Source organism: Maniola jurtina, chromosome 11, assembly GCF_905333055.1.
Source record: "Maniola jurtina chromosome 11, ilManJurt1.1, whole genome shotgun sequence".
In the NCBI taxonomy this organism is placed as follows: Eukaryota; Metazoa; Arthropoda; class Insecta; order Lepidoptera; family Nymphalidae; genus Maniola; species Maniola jurtina.
Window position 1 is genome coordinate 14,974,929 of NC_060039.1, and position 19,721 is coordinate 14,994,649.

Here is a 19,721-nt window from a genome sequence, read left to right on the forward strand (position 1 = left end):
CGCTGACCTCCCGAAAAAGAGCCGAACCTACTTTTTGTGTTTACAAGTTTTATGCTAATTTGATACCCACTTACTTAAATAAAATACGGTAGGAGGAAAACCTATTTGGAAAAGCCTTGAACTTAAAACAAAACAAAAGTGGGCCGACACTGGGTACCGACTCCCACGGCGCGCCGCCAATGTCGAGTCTCAATGTCTCCAAGAGTTAAGCTGGTACTTCACTATAGTTTCATTAAAAATCGAACGCTTTCAGCCAATCGTGAGCGTCGCCGGTACTTGTATCTCTGCAACCTTAATACCGACATACTTAACGCACGTCATCCTAAAACGCCCTAAATGGTGTTTATGTAGTTGCCTGTGCTCAAGATTCGAGGTTGAAGAAACAATTAGTACCTGTAGGCGTCAGTTTCCTAATTATATTTCCATTGGGGAGGGCTGCGCGCGCAGCTCCCTGCTGCTGTGCTGTGGGTGCGCTACACTACTCGGACACGCCTCGTTAGTTGTTTCCTATTCCGAAACTAACTATATGCTGATAATCACCTCCAAACTGAAAGGCCCGCGTTCGATTGACGAAACATGAATGAAATACTACGACAGTTAAAAATCCTTTATTGTACTGCAATGTAAACAATAATACAATAAGAAGTGTATTTACAAATAATTCACAACACAAAAATAACAGATTCACAGCCTCAACATAATAAATTATTTAATTTATTTAACTTATATTAAAACATAAATAAAGGACGATAGTCATTGTTTTTAATTTGAAATGCAAAAAAAAAATGTAATTAGCTATGGAATACATTTAACATCTAGTTATACATAACTGTCGATATACTGTTTATAATTATTATGGTAGTTAATACTAAGTACTCAAACGAGCGTGTTGGCGCCCGCTGGAGTGGAAACTCCCACTTCAAACGTACGGTTTCTTACATTTTTTCTAATTGTAAAAGTAAGGTAATGAAGTGGACGCGTGCGCGCAGTGCGCGCCGAGCCCGCCGCCCGAGCAGCGCGTGGGCGCGCCCACCATGAGCCGCGCGCGCGCAGTGTCGCGCCGACTGCAGCTATGAGATCCTGCGCCATGTACAAAATCACCTACGTGTCCAGGAAGAAGAAGGTAAACTAACGTTCTGTCTGTCGTCCACTCTCCCTTCCGTGCCTTCTGACAATTAACTAATTTGAATATTTTAAATTGATTCCGAGGCTTTGCTTGACACAGAAGGTGAGGGGGAACTTGCCCATGTCGGACACGATGCACGCGTTCTCGTAGTCGTCGGCGTTCAGCGAGAACACCATCGCGCCGCGCAGCTTGCTCCTCCTTATGTAGGCCGCCTTCGCAAGCACACTGTCGGGGTTCTCGTAGGACACCCACTCTGTGTTCCGGTAGAAGTACGGCACCATGGCCTCCTCGTCCATGTGTATCTGGGACTCATTTCCGAGCGTGTCTAAGAACGCGCACACTTGTGTGTAGGTGATGAAGCCCAGCTCGCCCAGCTTTCCGAAGCCGAGTGCGGGGCTGCCCACGTTGGTGTTCTCGCTGTTCATCAGGGTGAAGGAATGGCCGTAGGTGGGAATGCCCACTACGATCTTGCTGGGGTGCAGGCCCTTGCTCCTGTACATCTGCACGGTGTAGTTGATGTTGAGCGTGGCGGGGTACAGCTCCTCGCCGGCGCGCGCGTACAGCGGCGAGTTGAGCCCCGTGAGCGGCGTGAAGCGCGTGAAGGTGTGGAAGTCGTACGTCATGATGTTGACGAAGTCGGTGTACAGGTTGAGCTGGTCCACGTCGTAGGCCGCGTCCACGATGATCTGCGGCGCGGCGGCCGCCACCGTCAGCAGGTAGTTCCGCTTCTCCCTGCGGTACTCCGTCCTGATCTCGCGCAGCAGCTGGGAGAAGTGTTGTCTCTCCCGCTTGCTGGACTCGCTCTGAAAATCCACCGCGGGGAACTCCCAGTCCAGGTCGATACCGTCCAGGGTCAGGTTTCGGAGGATGTACTTGATGGATCTTATGAATGTTTTCCGGCAAGTGTGGTTGAACACCATGCTCTGAAATCCACTGTGGCTCCCCGCACCGCCCACCGAGAGGAGAACTTTCAAATCGGGATTGATCTCCTTCAATTTGACGACTTCCGATATGGTCTGTCGCTGATGGTCCTCCAGGTGTATCTCGTTGTCCTCGATGGTCGCGAACGCCACGTTGATGTGGGTGCAGAGGAACGGCTGGATGGCGGGCGGGCGCAGCGCGCGCTCGGCGCGCGGGCTCGGCGTGGTGTAGTAGCAGGCGAGCACGGGGGCGGCGGGCGCGTCGGCGGGCAGGCGCGCCGTGGACTCCAGCACGGCCGCCCACGACAGCAGCGTGAAGAACACGATGAACCCGGCCACGAACACCGCGAACAGCGCCACGCCGTAGCATTGCTCCTTCGGCTCCTCCGCCTCTTGGATGTTTATAGGATTGTCGAAATCGCTCTTTTTTATTTTTATTTTTTTGAACACCATTTTGTGAACTTTTATTTAGTATCGAGTGAGAGACCACACCCAGTTGCGAATTACTGTATTTAAAAACTCACAGCACCTGCGCAATGCGCACAAGTCACAACACAAAGCACCAAAGGAATATTATTCTCTTTGTGTGATTACGATTAGTGATATCGTGATGTAAACTTTGAGTAATTAGCACAACAAGGTCGATATAATTACGATCGAGTTTCCAAAGCTAAAAGTAATCACCAAATTAATTACCTACTTATTCTGAATTTTCATTTACAGTTTCATTTTTAATTTTCACCAAAATCAATGTTTTCCACACAGTCAACAGTGTTGCCAACTCTTTAAATTCGTTTGTCGCTATGACGCCTTCGAAAAGTCGCTAGATATCGCCAGATGTAGAAAAAGTTAAAAGTCGCTAGAAGTCGCAGAAATCAGAACCAATAGAAAATCAATCAATACTAATATTTTAAATGTGAAAGTGTGTCTGTCTGTCTGTCTGCTACGTTTTCACGGCTCAACCGCTGAACCGATTTTAATGAACTTTGGTACCAACTTAGGCTATTTGCCGGGGAAGGACATAGGCTACTTTTTATGAACAGTTCCCGCGGGATAGCACGCTATCTTTCGCGCATTTGTCGTTCAATAACACCGCAACAGAGCTACGGATTGACGGCATTTTTTGCATAGACATAATTGAAGACCTAACAAGTGATATAGGCTACTTTTTTTCCGAAAAAAAAAAACAAACAATTCCCGTGGAATAGCACGCTATATTTCATACATTTGTCGTTCAATAACTCCACAAAAGAGCTACGGATTGACGGTATTTTTTGCATAGATATAGTTGAAGACCTAGCAAGTGATATAAGCTACTTTATTTCCAAAATAAACGAACAGTTCCCGCGGGATAGCACGCTATCTTTCACATATTTGTCGTTCAATAACTCCGCAACAGAGCTACGGATTGGCGTTTTTTTTTTACAACGACAAAGCTGAAGACCTAATAAGTAATAAAAGCAACTTTTTCTCCCGAGAAATATGAACACTTCCCGCGGGATAGCATACTATTTTTCACGCATTTGTCGTACAATAACGCCGCAACAGAGCTACGGATTGACGGCATTTTTTGTATAAACATAGTTGAAGACATTGCAAGTTATATAAGCTACTTTTTTTTCGGAAAAAACAAACAGTTCCCACGGGATAGCATACTATTTTCTCGCATATTTGTCGTTCAATAACGCTACAACAGAGATATTAACTGACGTCATTTTTTGCATAAACATAGTCGAGGAAAAAAGTAATATAGACTACTTTTCCTTTCAAAAGAACAAATAGTTCCCGCAGGATAGCATGCTAAAACACATGATAAAATAACTTAGGCATTGCACCAAAAAATATTGTAACAAACCTCAATTATTATTAAAACCTTGAGTCACGCGAGCGAAGCCGCGGGTAATAGCTAGTACAAAATAAATGACCATAAAAGTCGCTAAATGTTTTTTGTCGCTAAAAGTGAAAAAAGTTACTCTGATCTTCAAAATTTCGTCATATCTAGCGACTAAATCGTATATTAATTATGGCTTATAACTTATTTGACAAAGTATAAAGTTTTATATCAGAATATCAGAACGAATCTATAAACATAAGTTTTATCTGTGGTACCCATACAAAAACACAGACGCGAAACGGTCTAAAAGCAATAAAAGTCGCTTAATATTTTTGCATTTTTGAAATGTCGTTAGATCTAGCGACAAAGTTGCTAAGTTGGCAACACTGGTATTCCATTTTATAAAAATTAATCAATGAATAAGGCTACGGTGACTACACGATTCACATAACTGGTTTTAGTCGAAACTCCGAATTTGACACCTCAATCGTTGCTCACACGGTCACCGGTCGTATGCTGGTCGAATGGCCGGTCGTGACATATATTATAATATGTTATATCATTGTATGCATTTTATATGTTATGGCTGCTTCGTCTGTGGTGGCGTTTGCTGGCGCGCGTGTGATGCTTTTTTGGAGTGTTTTTTTGTGAGAAGTGGCCGGTTTTTTGTGTTCTGCTGGTGTTTATTGGTGGTGGCACTGACTGGGAAGCGCTCCTAAGGGGCGCCTACTTATACATATATAGAGGGTACTTATACATATTAGAGTTTCCCTAACTTGTAAATAACTACGAACTTGACATCGGCTAATCAGTGTAAAGCCAGACGAGAGAGAAAAAAAAAATGTTATGGTTTTTTTTTCTCTCGTCTGGCTTTTACAAAGCCAATGTCAAGTTTGTAACAAATTAGTAGTTAAACTATACAAGTATGGACCCCGTATGTACCGGCGCTCGCCGACACACGCACGGCACCCCTTTGAGCGCTTTCTAGTCAGTTTTAACCATAGACATACGAATTTTCGCTTCGCTCAAAGACTGACAAAGCGTTGGAGCGAGAGGTAGTCAGATAAGACCCACTGCCGCGAGCGAAAGCGAGATAGCGAAACAAGATGCCAATAAGTCATTGTTTACGTGAGTAACGGGCCGTAAGAGTTCGGCCTGTTCCAAGTCGAGGTGATTTTTTTCAATTTACTAAATAATTTTACGATTAAAACGTAAAATCTAGGTCTTTCTATCGAAATATCAATAAAAATTGTTATAAGGGGTTAAAATAACTATAAGTATCTCAGAATTCATTAATAAATTATTTATATAAAATATTAAAGTCATTTCATTAATAAATAATAATCTGTTACCTAGCTTTAGCTTTGTTACTATTTGTGTATTTGAAATGTATTTGATTTTTTAAGATTATAAGATGTGTTCCCGCTCCAGCCCGCCGTGCTCTGAGGGACCGCAGGTCGTAACAAAAAAACCACGGTTTGTTCTAAAAAGGCCGGGCCGGTTTATTGAACCCAAGGACGAACACACCTGGCTTAAATTTTACATGAGTATTATATTTCTTAAGTAATCGACCAAGACCGCGATATACAAGTCTTACAGCGCCATCTATTATTTGGTAGCGAAAGTTGTATTTAATTTTAAACATACCGCCCGCCAAGGACATTTAGTGAGAAATGGCCTTAATTAAATATGAGACCTGTAAATGATACTGCTCAAATGTTCTTGGTGGGTGATCTCACATAAATTTTGAACTTTGTTTAAATAAACGCTTGAACTTACATAATAGTAGAAATAAAACAAATCAAATTAACCCTTAAATTAATAACAAAGAGGAGCTTGAACTAACCTAAGAACTTAAATCATTGTAATTACTTATTCACTAACGGGTAAAATACATAATTTGGACGTGGGTCTCTTAATGGTAGAATTTTTTACTTTGATGGTGACCACGCGGGTAACATTATCAGTACGCGGATGCTTCTCCAATACTCGACCCATCAACCAACGACTTGGTGGCAGATTATCCTCCTTGATTAGAACAATATCTCCTAAGTTTGGTCGGGAGCTCCATTTGTATCGGTTCATCAAATGAGATAAATACTCCTGTGACCAGCGTCGCCAAAAGCTTTGCAACATTCTTTGAATAAATTGCCACCTTGTTAGTGAACTTACATTGGAAGTCAAATAGTCCTTGACCTCCGGTATAGCTATTAACGGCCCTCCAATAAGAAAATGACCTGGAGTCAACGGCCGTGGATCACTCGGATCTGAACTATCGATTGATATAGGTCGCGAGTTTAGGCATGCTTCTATCTGACTGAGTAGTGTGCACATTTCTTCGAAGGTTAGAGTTGACTCGCCGATTGCACGTTTCAAGTGGAATTTGGTGGACTTTACACCAGCCTCCCAAAGACCACCGAAATTAGGGGCGTGAGGTGGAATAAAGTGCCATTCGGTGCCATTGGTTGCTAAATATTCAGCCACATCCCTTTGCATCTGGTTGAGTTGCTGGAGCTCTTTAGCAGCACCTACAAACGCAGTGCCATTGTCACTCCACAATTGTGTGCAATGACCGTGTCTGGCCACGAATCTCCGGAAACATGCTATGAAAGCCTGCGTGCTCATGTCACTCACCATTTCTAAATGAATGGCTCGGGTGGCCATGCAGATAAATAAACAAATGTAGCCCTTATAAGAACGGTAACCGCGTCCTTTAGTTGCCCTTACTTGTATGGGCCCCGCATAGTCAACTCCACTATGCAGAAATGCCCTAGCAGGAGTACATCGAACTGATGGAAGGGATCCCATAAATTGATGTTGAATATTAGCCTTTTGCCGGATACACGTTACGCATTTACGAATATTTTGTTTGACTAAATTTTTCACACCTATAATCCAATACACTGTTCTCAGATAATTGACCATTAACTGGGTCCCTCCATGAAGAGTGTTTTGATGCGCGTCCATTACCACCAATTTCGTAAAGTCTGAAGAGTGTGGTAATATTATTGGATGTTTGGTCTGTTCGGATAATTGCGATTTTTGTAATCTACCACTCACTCTCATTACCCCATGGTCATCTAGATATGGACACAAAGGTTGTAATTTACTATTTTTCGATTGTAAAGACCCCTTGTTTTTTAACTGTAAATATTCTTCATTAAATTCCTCCCTTTGTGCTTTTTTGATACAACAAATCCTTGCTTGATCTAATTCTTCTTTAGATAAATGCGTTGTCCTATAAGTGTTTCTTTTATAAAATCGTCTGCAGTAAGCTACTACTCGTAGCAGTTTCTGTAAGGAAGAAAATCGTTGGAATAGGGTGTCCTCAGATAACGCATTAAAGTGCGTACTAATTGCTTCTTCTAAATGAACTTTCATATTTATTGGCTTTTTATATTTTATGGTTTGCTCTCTAAGAAATTGTGGACCGGAGAACCAAAGCTCATTCTCTGCAAGCGATCCTGGTTGGAGACCTCGCGATGCACAATCTGCAGGGTTCTCTTTGGATGAGACATGATACCACTGGGCAGAATCCATAGTCGTTAGGATCTCTGCAACCCTGTTGGCTACAAAAGTCTTCCAACGACTTGGATGGCTATTTAACCAAGAAAGAACAACCGTCGAGTCCGTCCAAGCTCTGATGTTGTTCTTTGAGATGCTCAAAACATCGGCCACTTCTGCTAAAAGTCTCGATAAGAGTGCTGCTCCACAGAGTTCGAGACGAGGAATACTGACCTGCTTAATTGGTGATACTCTTGTTTTTGCTGCTAGTAAAGAAACTTGTCTGTTTCCCGCACTGTCAACGATTCTCAAATAGACAACGGCTGCATAGGCCAGTTTAGATGCATCGCAGAACCCGTGTAATTCAATTTCACTGTCCGTTGTTGAAATGCCTAGCCATCGTGGGACTTGTACTTTGGTGAGTTGTTCCAGTTCATTGCGGTAAGTAACCCATTCGCTTCTTAATTCTTCTGAAATTGGTTCATCCCAGTTTACACCTGCTAACCATAATTTTTGAATGAACATTTTTGCTACTATTATGCTAGGTGCTATCCAACCTAGCGGATCGTACAAACGCGCTATCACTGATAATACTGATCTCTTTGTTTCAGGTCCAGGCGTTGTATGCGGGACATTCACCGAGTACCTAAACTGGTCTTCACTTCGGTCCCAGGTAAGTCCTAACACTTTAGTTGTATTTTCTGTTTTAATTTCTATATCCTTTTTGTCCTTGATATTTTCCATGTCCTCTATCATTTTGTCCTCGTTGTCCAGTCTATTTATTTTTTGTGTTCTCTGTTTTTGCATGTTCTGGAATTCAGGAATCTGCTTGTGCATGTCCTTTTCTTGATTTTCATTATTTTGTATCTGATCCAACAAGTCCTTACTATTGCTGTTCCATTTTTGTAGTTGAAACCCGCCTTTAGATAATAACGCAGTCATTTGCCTATAAATCTCCATGCCTTCCTCCACGCTAACGCATCCAGTCATTAAGTCATCCATATAGAATGATTGCAATACTCTAGATGAAGCTAGAGGAAAGTTCGTACCTTCATCTAGGCTTACTTGGTTCAATGCTCTGACAGCCAAGTACGGAGCGGATGCAGTTCCAAACGTCACTGTTAATAATTCATAATCTTGTATTTCTGTTTCAGGGCTGTCGCGCCAAACTATGCGTTGAAACATGGTGTCCTCTTCAGCAATTCTGACCTGCCGATACATTTTGATAATGTCAGCTACCAACGCGATCGGATGAACTCTCCATCTTATTACAGTATGTCGTAAATCTGACTGCAGTTTAGGTCCTATCATTAGATTGTCATTGAGCGAGACTCCTAAGTTATTTTTGCTTGATGCATTGAAGACTACGCGCACCTTTGAGGTTGTCTTGTCGTTTCTTATCACTGCGTGGTGTGGTAAGTAGACAGCTTCATTCTTTTTCATATCATCCTTTGTTATAGCTCTCATGTGTCCTAAGTGTAAATATTCGTTAATTACTTCGGTGTACTTTTCTTTCAGTTCTGAATTCTTTGATAGCCTTTTTTCTAATATTTTGAATTTTGTTACAGCTATTTGTCGCGAATCACCACCTAAACAACCAGGCTGACTATCTCGAAATGGCAATTTCACGATGTAGCGACCTTCATCTGTTCTTTTTGTTGTAGTGACGAAGATTTCTTCGCATCTTTTCTCCTCTTCTGTCCACATACTCTTCGTACTATATCTCTCTTCTTCTAATTCCCAAAACTGTTTTAAAATATCTGTTTCGGTAACCTTAGCATGCATGACCGATATTTTCGGTGGGTCCCCGTCGTTTCTGTTTAAAGGTTCATTGACTGAGCCAGACAAAATCCAACCTAACGTTGTTTTTTGTGCAATGAGCTTCCCATTTTGGCTCTTCTTTATGCCCTCTTGCACTATTTGGCTGTAGACGTTAGCACCTAATAGCATATCAATGGCCTTGGGAGTTTCAAAATAGGGATCTGCGAGTTGTAAATATTTTAATTCTGTCCAGTCTAAGCCCTGAACTTGACGTTCTGGTAGGAACGTTGTGATGTTCTTTAGCACATAAGCTGTGACCTGTATTTTTCTGTCCAGGTTTCCCCTCGATCTTAGTTTAACCGTAACAACATATTTCGATGTTAGAGCTTTGTCTCCACCAAGACCGGTAATTATGCCACTAGCAGGAGTCTTCTTTAGACGTAGTAACTGGACTGCGGCCTCTGTTATAAAACAGGCTTGTGACCCTTGATCTAATAAAGCTCTGAGCACGTGATTTCCCCCAGCTTCCGACTCGGTGTTTACTAATGCAGTGGCAAGTAAAACCTGACTACAGCTGGCGATCTTTTGAGTTGATAAGCATGAAACTACTGGTTGAGCACTAGATGATGTACTAGGACTCTCAGTAGGTTCCTTTGCCGTTGGATTGGTAGTTGTGCTTCCGACATTAGGGTGCAAAAGCGAATGATGTCGTTTTTTACAAAGCTTACAAGATCCAGGATTTTTACACTGCAACACTGTGTGATTTCCGCCTAAACAATTGAAACAAATCGAATTTTTAGCTACAAAGTCGCGTCTTGTTGCGATATCTTCATTAGCAAACTTTTTGCAAAAACATAATTTGTGGTGCTCTGAACAGTATTCACAGCACATACCTGAGGACGTTGTAGCTATAAAAGCTCTTGGTTTTGAACTAGAAGCCCTGGTCTGTGGTGCGGGTTTTTTCGAATCTACAAATTCTAATGCACGGAAACGGCTTTCTATGAAATTTTTGAATTGTTCCAATGTTGGCAATTCATTCAAATCAACGGAGCTAGAAACATGTAGTTCCCACTGTTTGCGTGTTTCTGGGTCGAGTTTAAAAGAAACAATATGTATGATGATAATGTCCCATGTGCTCACATCAATGGCTATATTTTTAAGAGCATTTAAGCAGTCCATGGTGGTGTCTATAAGATCCTTAAGACTGGATGCTGATTCAGTATTTATACGCTTTATGCCAAACAGACGCTTGAAAATACAATTGGCTAAATATTTTCTGTTATTGTATCTTTGCTCTAATAGAGACCAACATTGACTGTAATTTGCGTCTGTGATTGGCGTGTGCCTTATCAATTGTTCTGCCTCACCAGTCACATGAGATTTCAAATAATGTAATTTTTGTACATTTTCTAGAGCATTGTTATTGTGTACTAACGATACGAATAAATCGCGAAAGGTTGTCCACTCCGAATAATTGCCGGAAAAAGTAGGAATAGTAATTTTCGGCAGTTTAGCTAACTGGCTAAACTTGTCACTATTCTTACTGGCTGATGGGACAGACTCCCCTTCAGATGGTGTTAATTGATTTAAGGTTGTGGATAAAAGTAATTTATACGTGAAATAATGGTCTTTAGTAGTCGCATGAATTTCCTGTACGACATATTGGCTAGCCGCTAAAATATCAGGCTCTGAAATCTCATACAACTTTGCATGGTTTGCCCTAAAAGATATCCAATCCATTTCCAAATTTTCAGATCTGATTTCTACATATTCTTTTGTTATTCTTTCTTTTGGACTTTTTTTGAAATTGGATAAATCCCTTTTGATTGAACTATGTAAATCTAACTGTACGTTTATTAGACCTTCCATTTTGTACTTAAATTAAATTATATATTGATCTACTTAGCTATTTATTGACCTATTAAATGTCTACTAACTATCTTTCAAAATATTTACAAGTGTATGAAATTACGTGAAAATTTTACAAGTGTTTGAAATTTCATGAAAATTTCACAAGTGTTTGAAACTTGTACTATTCTAAGGGAAAACGGACATAGGTTCCCCGTTCCCTCGTTTTTATTGAAATTATACTAAGTCTAAACTAACATGCAATTTACTCTAAGTTAAGATTCTCTAATATATTTACAAGTCTTAAATTTTTATGTTCTTAGCTTAAATTTTCTAAGTGGTTGAAACCATATAAATAAAGTTCAATTTTGCTTGAAATTAAACCGCTGATATAAAGTTCAATTTTGCTTGACAAATAATAATTTGAAGTTTGTACTCACAGTTTGACACTTCACTTTTGCACTCACACGTCACGATGACAGCTGTCAGCTTGACTTTGGCACCTGTCAGACTTGACTTTGACACCTGTCAAACTTGACTTTGACACCTGTCAAACTGGTCCTTGGTAGTCCATCCTTGGCGTACTAGGGTTGTCCTGCTCTGCACCACTCGTCTCGCTCGCTCTCGCTGGTCCACGCTGCTGGCGCCCTCTGCCGGCGCCTGCCGCCACTGCTGGAACCACGTACTCTGGTGTCTGCAGCGATCCACTGCGAGTACGGTGAGTGGTCCACTCCAGTGGACCACTTGTTCTTCAAAAAAGGTCCGGTTCTGAAGGAACAAAATGTTCCCCCCCAGCCGTGCTCTGAGGGACCGTAGGTAGTAACAAAAAATCCACGGTTTGTTCTAAAAAGGCCGGGCCGGTTTATTGAACCCAAGGACGAACACACCTGGCTTAAATTTTACATGAGTATTATATTTCTTAAGTAATCGACCAAGACCGCGATATACAAGTCTTACAGCGCCATCTATTATTTGGTAGCGAAAGTTGTATTTAATTTTAAACAAGATGCTTTTTACTTCACTTCGTTAAACTAACTCATTAGTGTCCTATGATTTCGCCAGTAAGACTATCGATAATACAAATGCTAAAGTCAGGACAACTCTATTTCACGCACACATTTACGTTTCATTTTTTATAACACCGCTAATCTGTCACTGTTAGTCTGTGTATGTCTATGGTTTTAACAAAAAAACACTCCAAAAAGGCAGAGCACGGCCGCCAGCTAACAGACGAAGTCCAATGTTATGGTTTTGACAATCATTCATTTAAGGTTTTGACAGTGACGTTAACTTTGTCAATTTGACACATTTGACACTAGACACGATGATGTTTGGATTGACATTTTGACAATTCGAAGATGATTTAATACTTGCTACTTCTCGTTTATATATATTTTTTATTATAACGCAACAACATGTGATCACCTACAGTAAATAATATCTAGCTCGACGCACTTTACATGACCTATCCGGTTCACAAACGCCCTCGAGATATGGACAGCGCGTCCTCGAACCCCTACGAACAAGAGCTGTACCGTGTGTTCAAAACCTTCGACGTAGGCGACCAGGGCGCCCTGGACCGCGCCGCCGTGCTGCAGCTCTGTGACACGTTGCAGCTCGAGGCCCGCGGCGCCGCGCTCGTCGACTCGCTGTTCGAGCGGCGCGCCGAGCGCGTCACCTTCGCGCAGTTCCGCGCCGGCCTGCTGTCCGCGCTCGGCGAGCCGCCCGCCGCGCCCGCGCCCGACCACAGCGACGACGACTCGTCCGGCCGCGAGGTGGCCCCCAAGTTCGTGTGCGGCGCCAAGAAGTACGGGCGCCGCTCCCGTCCGCAGCGCAGCGCACCCGCCGTCGCACGCCTTCGTGGCGCTTCCGAGTCGCGCCTCGACAGCGCGCGCGCCGTGCCCCGCGCGCGCGGCAAGCGCAGCGCCTCCGCCATGGAGAGCCGCGACGACGCGCTCGACCACGAGCGGCCCGTGGACCGCGAGCGCGCGCTCGCGCTGTGCCGCGGCCTGCGCATGGACGGCGTCGACCGCGAGCTCGTGGAGCGCGTGTTCGCCGCTGCCGCCGCAGACGAGGTCACCGTCGGCGAGTTCTTCGACCGGCTGAACGCCTCGCTGGCGAGCTCGCTGGCCGCCGCGGGCGAGGTGGGCGGCGACGTGCTGGCCAGTGACGCGGTGGCTGACGCGTGGGAGCGCGCCGGAGTGCAGCGGCCGCGCCGCCTGCTGGCCGAGCTGGGCTTCGCGGGTGCCGCGCTGCGCGTACCCGAGCTGGAACGCGCGCTGGACGACGAGCTGCGCGCGCTGGCCGCGCCCGAGCCGCCCGATGCGCGCGCTTTGCTGCTGCAGGCCACCGCCGCGCTAGCGCGCCTGCGCCTCGACGCGGCCGCGCGCCCGCTGGCCGCCGCGCGCGCCGAGCGCGACAAGCTGCGCGCTGACCTGGCTGAGGCCGACCGGCGTGCGCGCGTGTTGGCGCAGGACGTGGATGACAACCACGCGCGCCTGGAGGCCGAGCTGCAGGCTGGCCTGCGCCAGCTGGAGGCGCGCCACGCGGAGGCCGCGCGCGCCGCCGCCGCCGACGCGGCCGCCGAGCGCGAGCGCGCCGTCGCCGCGCGCCGGCAGCTGGACGCCGAGACGGCGCGCCGCGTGGACGCCGAGGCGCGGCTGCGCAGCGAGACCGCCGCGCTGCGCGACCAGATACAAGACCTACAGGTTGGTCTATCCACTATTGGATCATGATGAGCAAGTAGACATCAGCACTCTCTTACTTAGACCTCATCATTGCTTTTCTTGAGTCATGTTTGTCATCAAACAGTAAAGCTCGTTACTCTATCACACTAATATTATAAAGGAGAAAGTTTGTGTGTGTGTGTGTGTGTGTGTGTGTGTGTGTGTATGTTTGTTACTCCTTCACGCAAAAACTACTGGACAGATTGTGCTGAAATTTAAAATGGAGATAGATTATATCCTGGATTAGCACATAGGCTACTTTTAATCCCGGAAAATCAAAGAGTTCCCACGGGAATTTTAAAAAACCTACATCCATGCGAACGAAGTCGCGGGTATCAGCTAGTAACTCATATAACTTGTACTTCTACTCTATAACTTTGTATCTCTACTAGGAACTATCTTGGTTAAACAGATTTTATTATTGAATAAATAAAATTACATTCAGATGGGCCCATCCATTAAAGCTCTGTGATGCCACAGACAGACAGATCACACTAATATTATAAAGGAGAAAGTTTGTATGTGTGTGTTTATGTTTGTTACTCCTTCACGCAAAAACTACTGGACGGATTGGGCTGAAATTTAGAATGGAGATAGATTATAACCTGTGTAGCGGTTGCCACATTCGCAAGAAGATGTCGCTTCTATACTCAATCAATCAACAACGCTCGATACACAACCTACGGCCTTGATGGCAGCACGGGTAGCTTAATCGAAAACTCAAGGAGAAACACGCAACTTTCAATCGCATTGACAGAGCGTTTACCAAATTGGACTATATATAGAAGTTTCAACGCATAACCGTCGGCCCAGCTGGCGCTACCGAGCACAACACCGCTCGGTTGGGAAATTTCCCTATTGCTACGGTCGAGCACACAGCCACAGCTGCCGTACACCTGTATTAGCACATAGGCTACTCTTTATCCCGGAAAATTAAAGAGTTCCCACGGGAATTTTAAATAACCTACATCCTCGCGAACGAAGTCGCGGTTATCAGCTAGTATATAAGACTAGCTGACGCCCGCGACTTCGTCCGCGTGGTTTTTCGAAATCCCGTGGGAACTCTTTGGTTTTCCGGGATAAATAGTAGCCTATGTGGTAATCCAGGATATTATCTACCTCCATTCCGAATTTCACGCACGCACGCACGCACGCGCACGCGCACACGCACGCACGCACGCACGCACGCACGCACGCACGCACGCACGCACGCACGCACGCACGCACGCACGCACGCACGCACGCACGCACGCACGCACACACACACACACACACACACACACACACACACACACACACACACATACATACAAACTTTCGCCTTTATAATATTAGTGTGATGTGATGTGATATGTTAAATTCATAACACTACTAGCTCGTGCCCACAACTTTGTCCATGTGGACGTGTACATATACTTCAAACCCCTATTTTACCTCATTAGGGACTGAATTTACAAAATCTTTCGTATTGTATGTCTACATCACAATAGCTATTTGCATGCCACCCTATTTGTCCAGTAGTTTCAGTTGTGCGTCAGTTCACTACAGAGCACGGGTCTCCTCTCAGAATGAGAAGGGGTTTGATCATACCATCGACTATCACGCTGGCCGAGTGCAATTCGGTCGACAGATTAGCTATAGATACACGTTCGCTTTCGGTCTCACAGGAGCAGGCGAAGACTCTGGAGGCTTCGGCGACGAGCGCGACGCGCGAGGCGGCGCGCGCGGTGCACGAGGCGGAGGCGGCGGCGCGGCGCGAGGCGGCGCACGAAGAGCGCGCGCGCGCTGCCGGCGCAGAGGCGGAGGCGCGGCTGGCCGAGCTGCGCGCAGACAATCAGCGCCTGCGCGACCGCACCGACGAGCTCAGCGCTGCGCTGGAGGCGAGCGTGCGCCAAGCCGCCGCGCACTGCGCGCGCGCTCCCAGCTGGCGCGACGAGGTGGCCCTGCACGCCGCGCCCTGCCTCCATGAGGTAGTGCAGTCGAGTCATCTGATTGGGGAGTGTAATTCACCTTCGAAAAAGCCTACATTCAATGTAGTCAAAATTACTTGCATATAACGTATAAAATTCATCATTTCGAAATATGTTTTTATTTTTAAATGATGGCTTATTTTTACTTTTCCATACTTTTCGAAAAAAATATTCCACTTAAGAACGTTTTCAAACATTTAGACATATTTACTCTGAAACACCGCGCAAAGTACTGCGTTCAGGAATAGGACTAGCAAGTAGCTATTCAAGATTTCCGCCCTTCCCGCACCCGCTCCCTCGCCCGCGTCGCTCCGCTCCCACACCCGCTCCCCGCGCCCGCGCCGCTCCGCCGCCCGCTCCCCCCGCCCGCGCCGCTCCCACGCTGTTCAAGGGTGAAATAAGTTTCTAAAGAGATCTGTGACTGGATTTGTCCTTATTTCAGAGTCCCGGAACGTCGCCGATTGCGAGACTGACGAAACTACATTTGAGCCAAATTGTAACAAAACTGGAACCGTTTTTTGATAGTGAATCGATAGTGAACTCCGAGCGAACAGAGAACTGTCCCCGATGCACGGCCGTGCGAGACACTGTGGCCACGCTGAGAACAGTCGTGCGAGAGTTGCATTCGGAGGTGCCTTCGCTCGGGCTGGAGGCCGGCGCGCAGACGGAGCCGGGGCTCGCGGAGGAGGCGGAGGGCCTGCGCAGAGAGCTCAGCGAGGCGCGGCAGAGGCACGAGAGCGACAAGCGGCACATGAGCGACGCCATGGCGGAGCTGCAGCGCGGCGCGGAGGCGCTGCGCGCGGAGCTGGAGCGCGCGGAGGAGTACTGGGCCGCCAAGCTGGACGAGGAGCGCGAGATGTACGCCGACGAGCAGCGCGCCGGGGACGAGCGGCTGGCGGAGCTGGTGGCGAAGATCGCGGAGTACGAGCGCCAGTTCGCGCGCCCCGCGCCGCTGCCGCCCATCGACGAGAGCGCGGCGCTGGAGCGCCAGGTCACGGACCTCGAGCTGGAGTTCGGCGCCTACCGCGCGGAGAAGGAGGCCCAGCTCGCCGCCAGGGTGAGTACCAGCCCACTACTGAGCATGGATCCCCTCTCAGAGTAGCCAAGTGAGGGTCGGCAGACTTCACACGCCTTTGAGAACGTTGTGGAGAACTTTCGGGCATGCAGGTTTCCTCACGATGTTTTCCTTCACCGTTAAAGCGAGTCATATTTTAATCGCTCTAAATGTATAGCCTAGGATCAAATCCAGAACAGGAGGCTGACGTCACTGTGTTATCACTGCTTCTGTATCTATTGTACATATTATTGAAATATGACTGAAACTTGGTGAAAATCTGCACATTCAAAATACTGCGCCAAACCTCCAAAACTGTTGTTGTTTGTTACAAGCTGTGAAGTTGTGTACCTACTACCTACTCCCAAACAGTAACAGATGGTGTAACGCGCTATTGTACCTATATAAATACTTATTTCATAGCAGTGGTCAAAAATTCGTTTCAGTCCAATAGAACCAAATATATGTAAAGAAAATACATTCCCATTTTCTTAGTGATCTTTGAATTTGAATTTTGCCGCGCTCCATAATAAGACTGTCATTTGTCAGCGAGTTGTATCTTGTCTGTGTTTTGAAGTTACAAGGCATGTGACAAGATTAGAGGTTATAATATGTGATTTGACGCGAAAAGATAAAATGGAGAGAATCAAAAAATTGATTAATAAGCAATTAACTTAGTGAAAGTATAAACTTTAATGTCGTTTCTCTTAATTCAGAGCAACACATGATTGTTTTAACTGGCTGATCGTTAAAATTACCTTATATATAATTAATAAATAACCCAACTCTTTCCTTGTCTCACAAAGTTGGTTTGGTACAGTTTCTGAGAAAAAACGTGTCTGGTGAATTTATTTGTTCGTGAATCATTGATTGCGTACTATGTATCTCGACTTCACGAGCTCGCGATCGACTGATCGGTCTGGTGACGTCACGACTGTATATTGTTGTTGATTGGTCGGCTGGTCGTGCGCAGGCGGCGGAGGTGCAGCAGCTGCAGCAGCGGCTGGAGGCGCTGGAGCGCCGCACGCCCGCGCGCGCCGCGCCGCCCGCCGCGCTGCCCGCCGCCCCGCCCGCCGCGCCGCCCGCCGCGCCGCCGGTAACTAGCTGCATTCTAAAACGCGACTGTGTCTGTCTACTGGAAGTTGACAATGAGAAATGGCGACAGAAAACAGGGTTAAATGGTTATCATGCTGTCCCTTCCGATTCTAGTTTTTAGCGCTTGGCTGCAATCAGACTTGCTGGCTAGTGATGACGCAGCGTACACCATGGAGCGCGCTCGCCTAGAAGATGCCTATATATTCTTAACTTGAAGAATATATAGGAATAAATACAATTGGAGGACAAAACGAAAAATGAGAATGCAAAGTTTGCGTCGATAGATACAACCACTTTTATAAGTCGCATTCGTTTGTGCAGAAAAGCGCAACCTAACACTGACCAAACCGGGTGTACATCATGCAATACAGACCTTATTGCTCAACTTTAGGGTTAAGATTTTAAACACTAGAACAACAGAGACTCGTGCTATCTCGCTCGTAATCCGCGCGTACAAAATATGGCGCGTAGACAACAACGAATAGTGGACGGACGCGCGCTAAGAATGACTGAGATATTTTCAAAAATAAAATTTAAGTTACGCCCATGTAGGGCGTAACTTAAAAAATGATAGTACTGTAATTTAAAATAAATGTTATAAGTATATCGTAAAAATGAAACCCTACTTATCTCGGTCACACCGAACAACTGCTCCAAACAGGAAAAAGAATTCTGTTTGTTGTGTTTGTAATATTGTTAGGACAAGGTTTAAATGCTTAAATGAAAGACAATTTTTGAAAAATCCACGGGAAAAGACAGTTCCCGCGGGACGCGGACCAAGTCGCGGGCAACAGCTAGTTTAAAATGAATGTACAAAAAGTAGTTAAAAAAACTAAAACCCGACTACGGAAAAATGAGATAACTTGTATTGAATCTTACTCAAGACGATGAAGACGATGATAGCACTAAGCACCTATCTTGTTTCTTTCTTTTTAGTTTATTTTACTACCAAGTCGGGTTCAAGATATCTCATTTTTCCGTATTCGGGTTTTAGTTTTTTCAACTACTTTTTTTATTTGAAACTTTTCCGTTTGAGTGTGTGGTGTCTTCTCGACAAACTACCGTTTATCGGGGTACGGGCCTCGAGGCCGAGCCTCCTTGCCCGGGCGTGTCCTCACAGGTTCCTTTTAGCTACCTGGATTGTTAATTTCAGCCCTTTCTAAAGGGCTGAGGTCGCGCCTGAATTCGACGTCGGCCTTGAGGCATCTGGATTCTCCCTATCGGCTCTCTCTCCTGGTAGTGCCATATCCGGTGGGTGGGTTATCGTGTCCGGTGGTTGGGGTGTCGTGTCCGATGCGTCTTCGTCTTCGTCGCCACCGATGCCTACGTTGGGAGGCACCATTGATACGGGACGTAGAAGCTCACGGGGCAGTGGACGCCCGCCCGGTGGTCTTGTTTGTAGTGGGGCTATTCCGTGGAGGTGTTGGCATGCACTTGTATCCGCGCGAGCGAACATAGCGGTTGCGAGATGGTGGACGTACTCCTCCACGGTCGGTGTCCGGGTGTCCCTGTGAATTACGTCATTACGGACGTACCTCGGAGCTCCTACGATCAGGCGCAGGCATCTGTTCTGCTGGACCTGGAGTCTCTTCTTCTGGTATGCGGGGCAGAGGGCATACCAGGCTGGGGCCGCATACGTCAAGCGGGAACGGACGTAGGCTCCGTAGACTCTTAGTTTGGTTTTAGTGGTAAGCTTCGAACTGAATAGTGAGTGAAGCATCGACCGGGCCGCCGCTGCCTGGCATACGACGTGATCAACTGTGGGGGCCATGTGCAGTTTTCGGTCGATGTGGCATCCCAAGTACCGCACTGAGGTCTTCCACTCTATGTCCTGTTCTCGAAGTTTCAGCTTGCGTAGCGGCCTTGAGCCACCAGTCAGTAGA

At 45.9% G+C, this 19,721-nt stretch overlaps 3 protein-coding genes across 3 annotated transcripts; 1 reads left to right on the forward strand and 2 right to left on the reverse strand.

Moving 5' to 3' along the window:
- Positions 1-595: 595 nt before the first annotated feature.
- Positions 596-2,937, reverse strand: LOC123869849 (chitinase-3-like protein 1). The gene has a single exon (XM_045912915.1). The coding sequence runs from the start codon at positions 2,497-2,499 to the stop codon at positions 1,180-1,182; it is 1,320 nt and encodes a 439-aa protein (XP_045768871.1). The 5' UTR covers positions 2,500-2,937; the 3' UTR covers positions 596-1,179.
- LOC123869749 lies at positions 2,567-10,324 on the reverse strand. The gene is made up of 4 exons (XM_045912749.1): positions 10,286-10,324; positions 7,234-9,727; positions 6,053-6,408; positions 2,567-2,575 (listed from the first exon to the last, which is right to left on the reverse strand). Exons 1-4 carry the CDS (start codon positions 10,322-10,324, stop codon positions 2,567-2,569), a joined length of 2,898 nt encoding a protein of 965 aa, XP_045768705.1.
- A 2,162-nt stretch (positions 10,325-12,486) lies between these two features.
- Positions 12,487-18,027, forward strand: LOC123869750 (blastoderm-specific protein 25D). The gene is made up of 5 exons (XM_045912751.1): positions 12,487-13,701; positions 15,387-15,689; positions 16,132-16,746; positions 17,717-17,839; positions 17,953-18,027. Exons 1-5 carry the CDS (start codon positions 12,487-12,489, stop codon positions 18,025-18,027), a joined length of 2,331 nt encoding a protein of 776 aa, XP_045768707.1.
- The last annotated feature ends 1,694 nt before the right edge of the window (positions 18,028-19,721 follow it).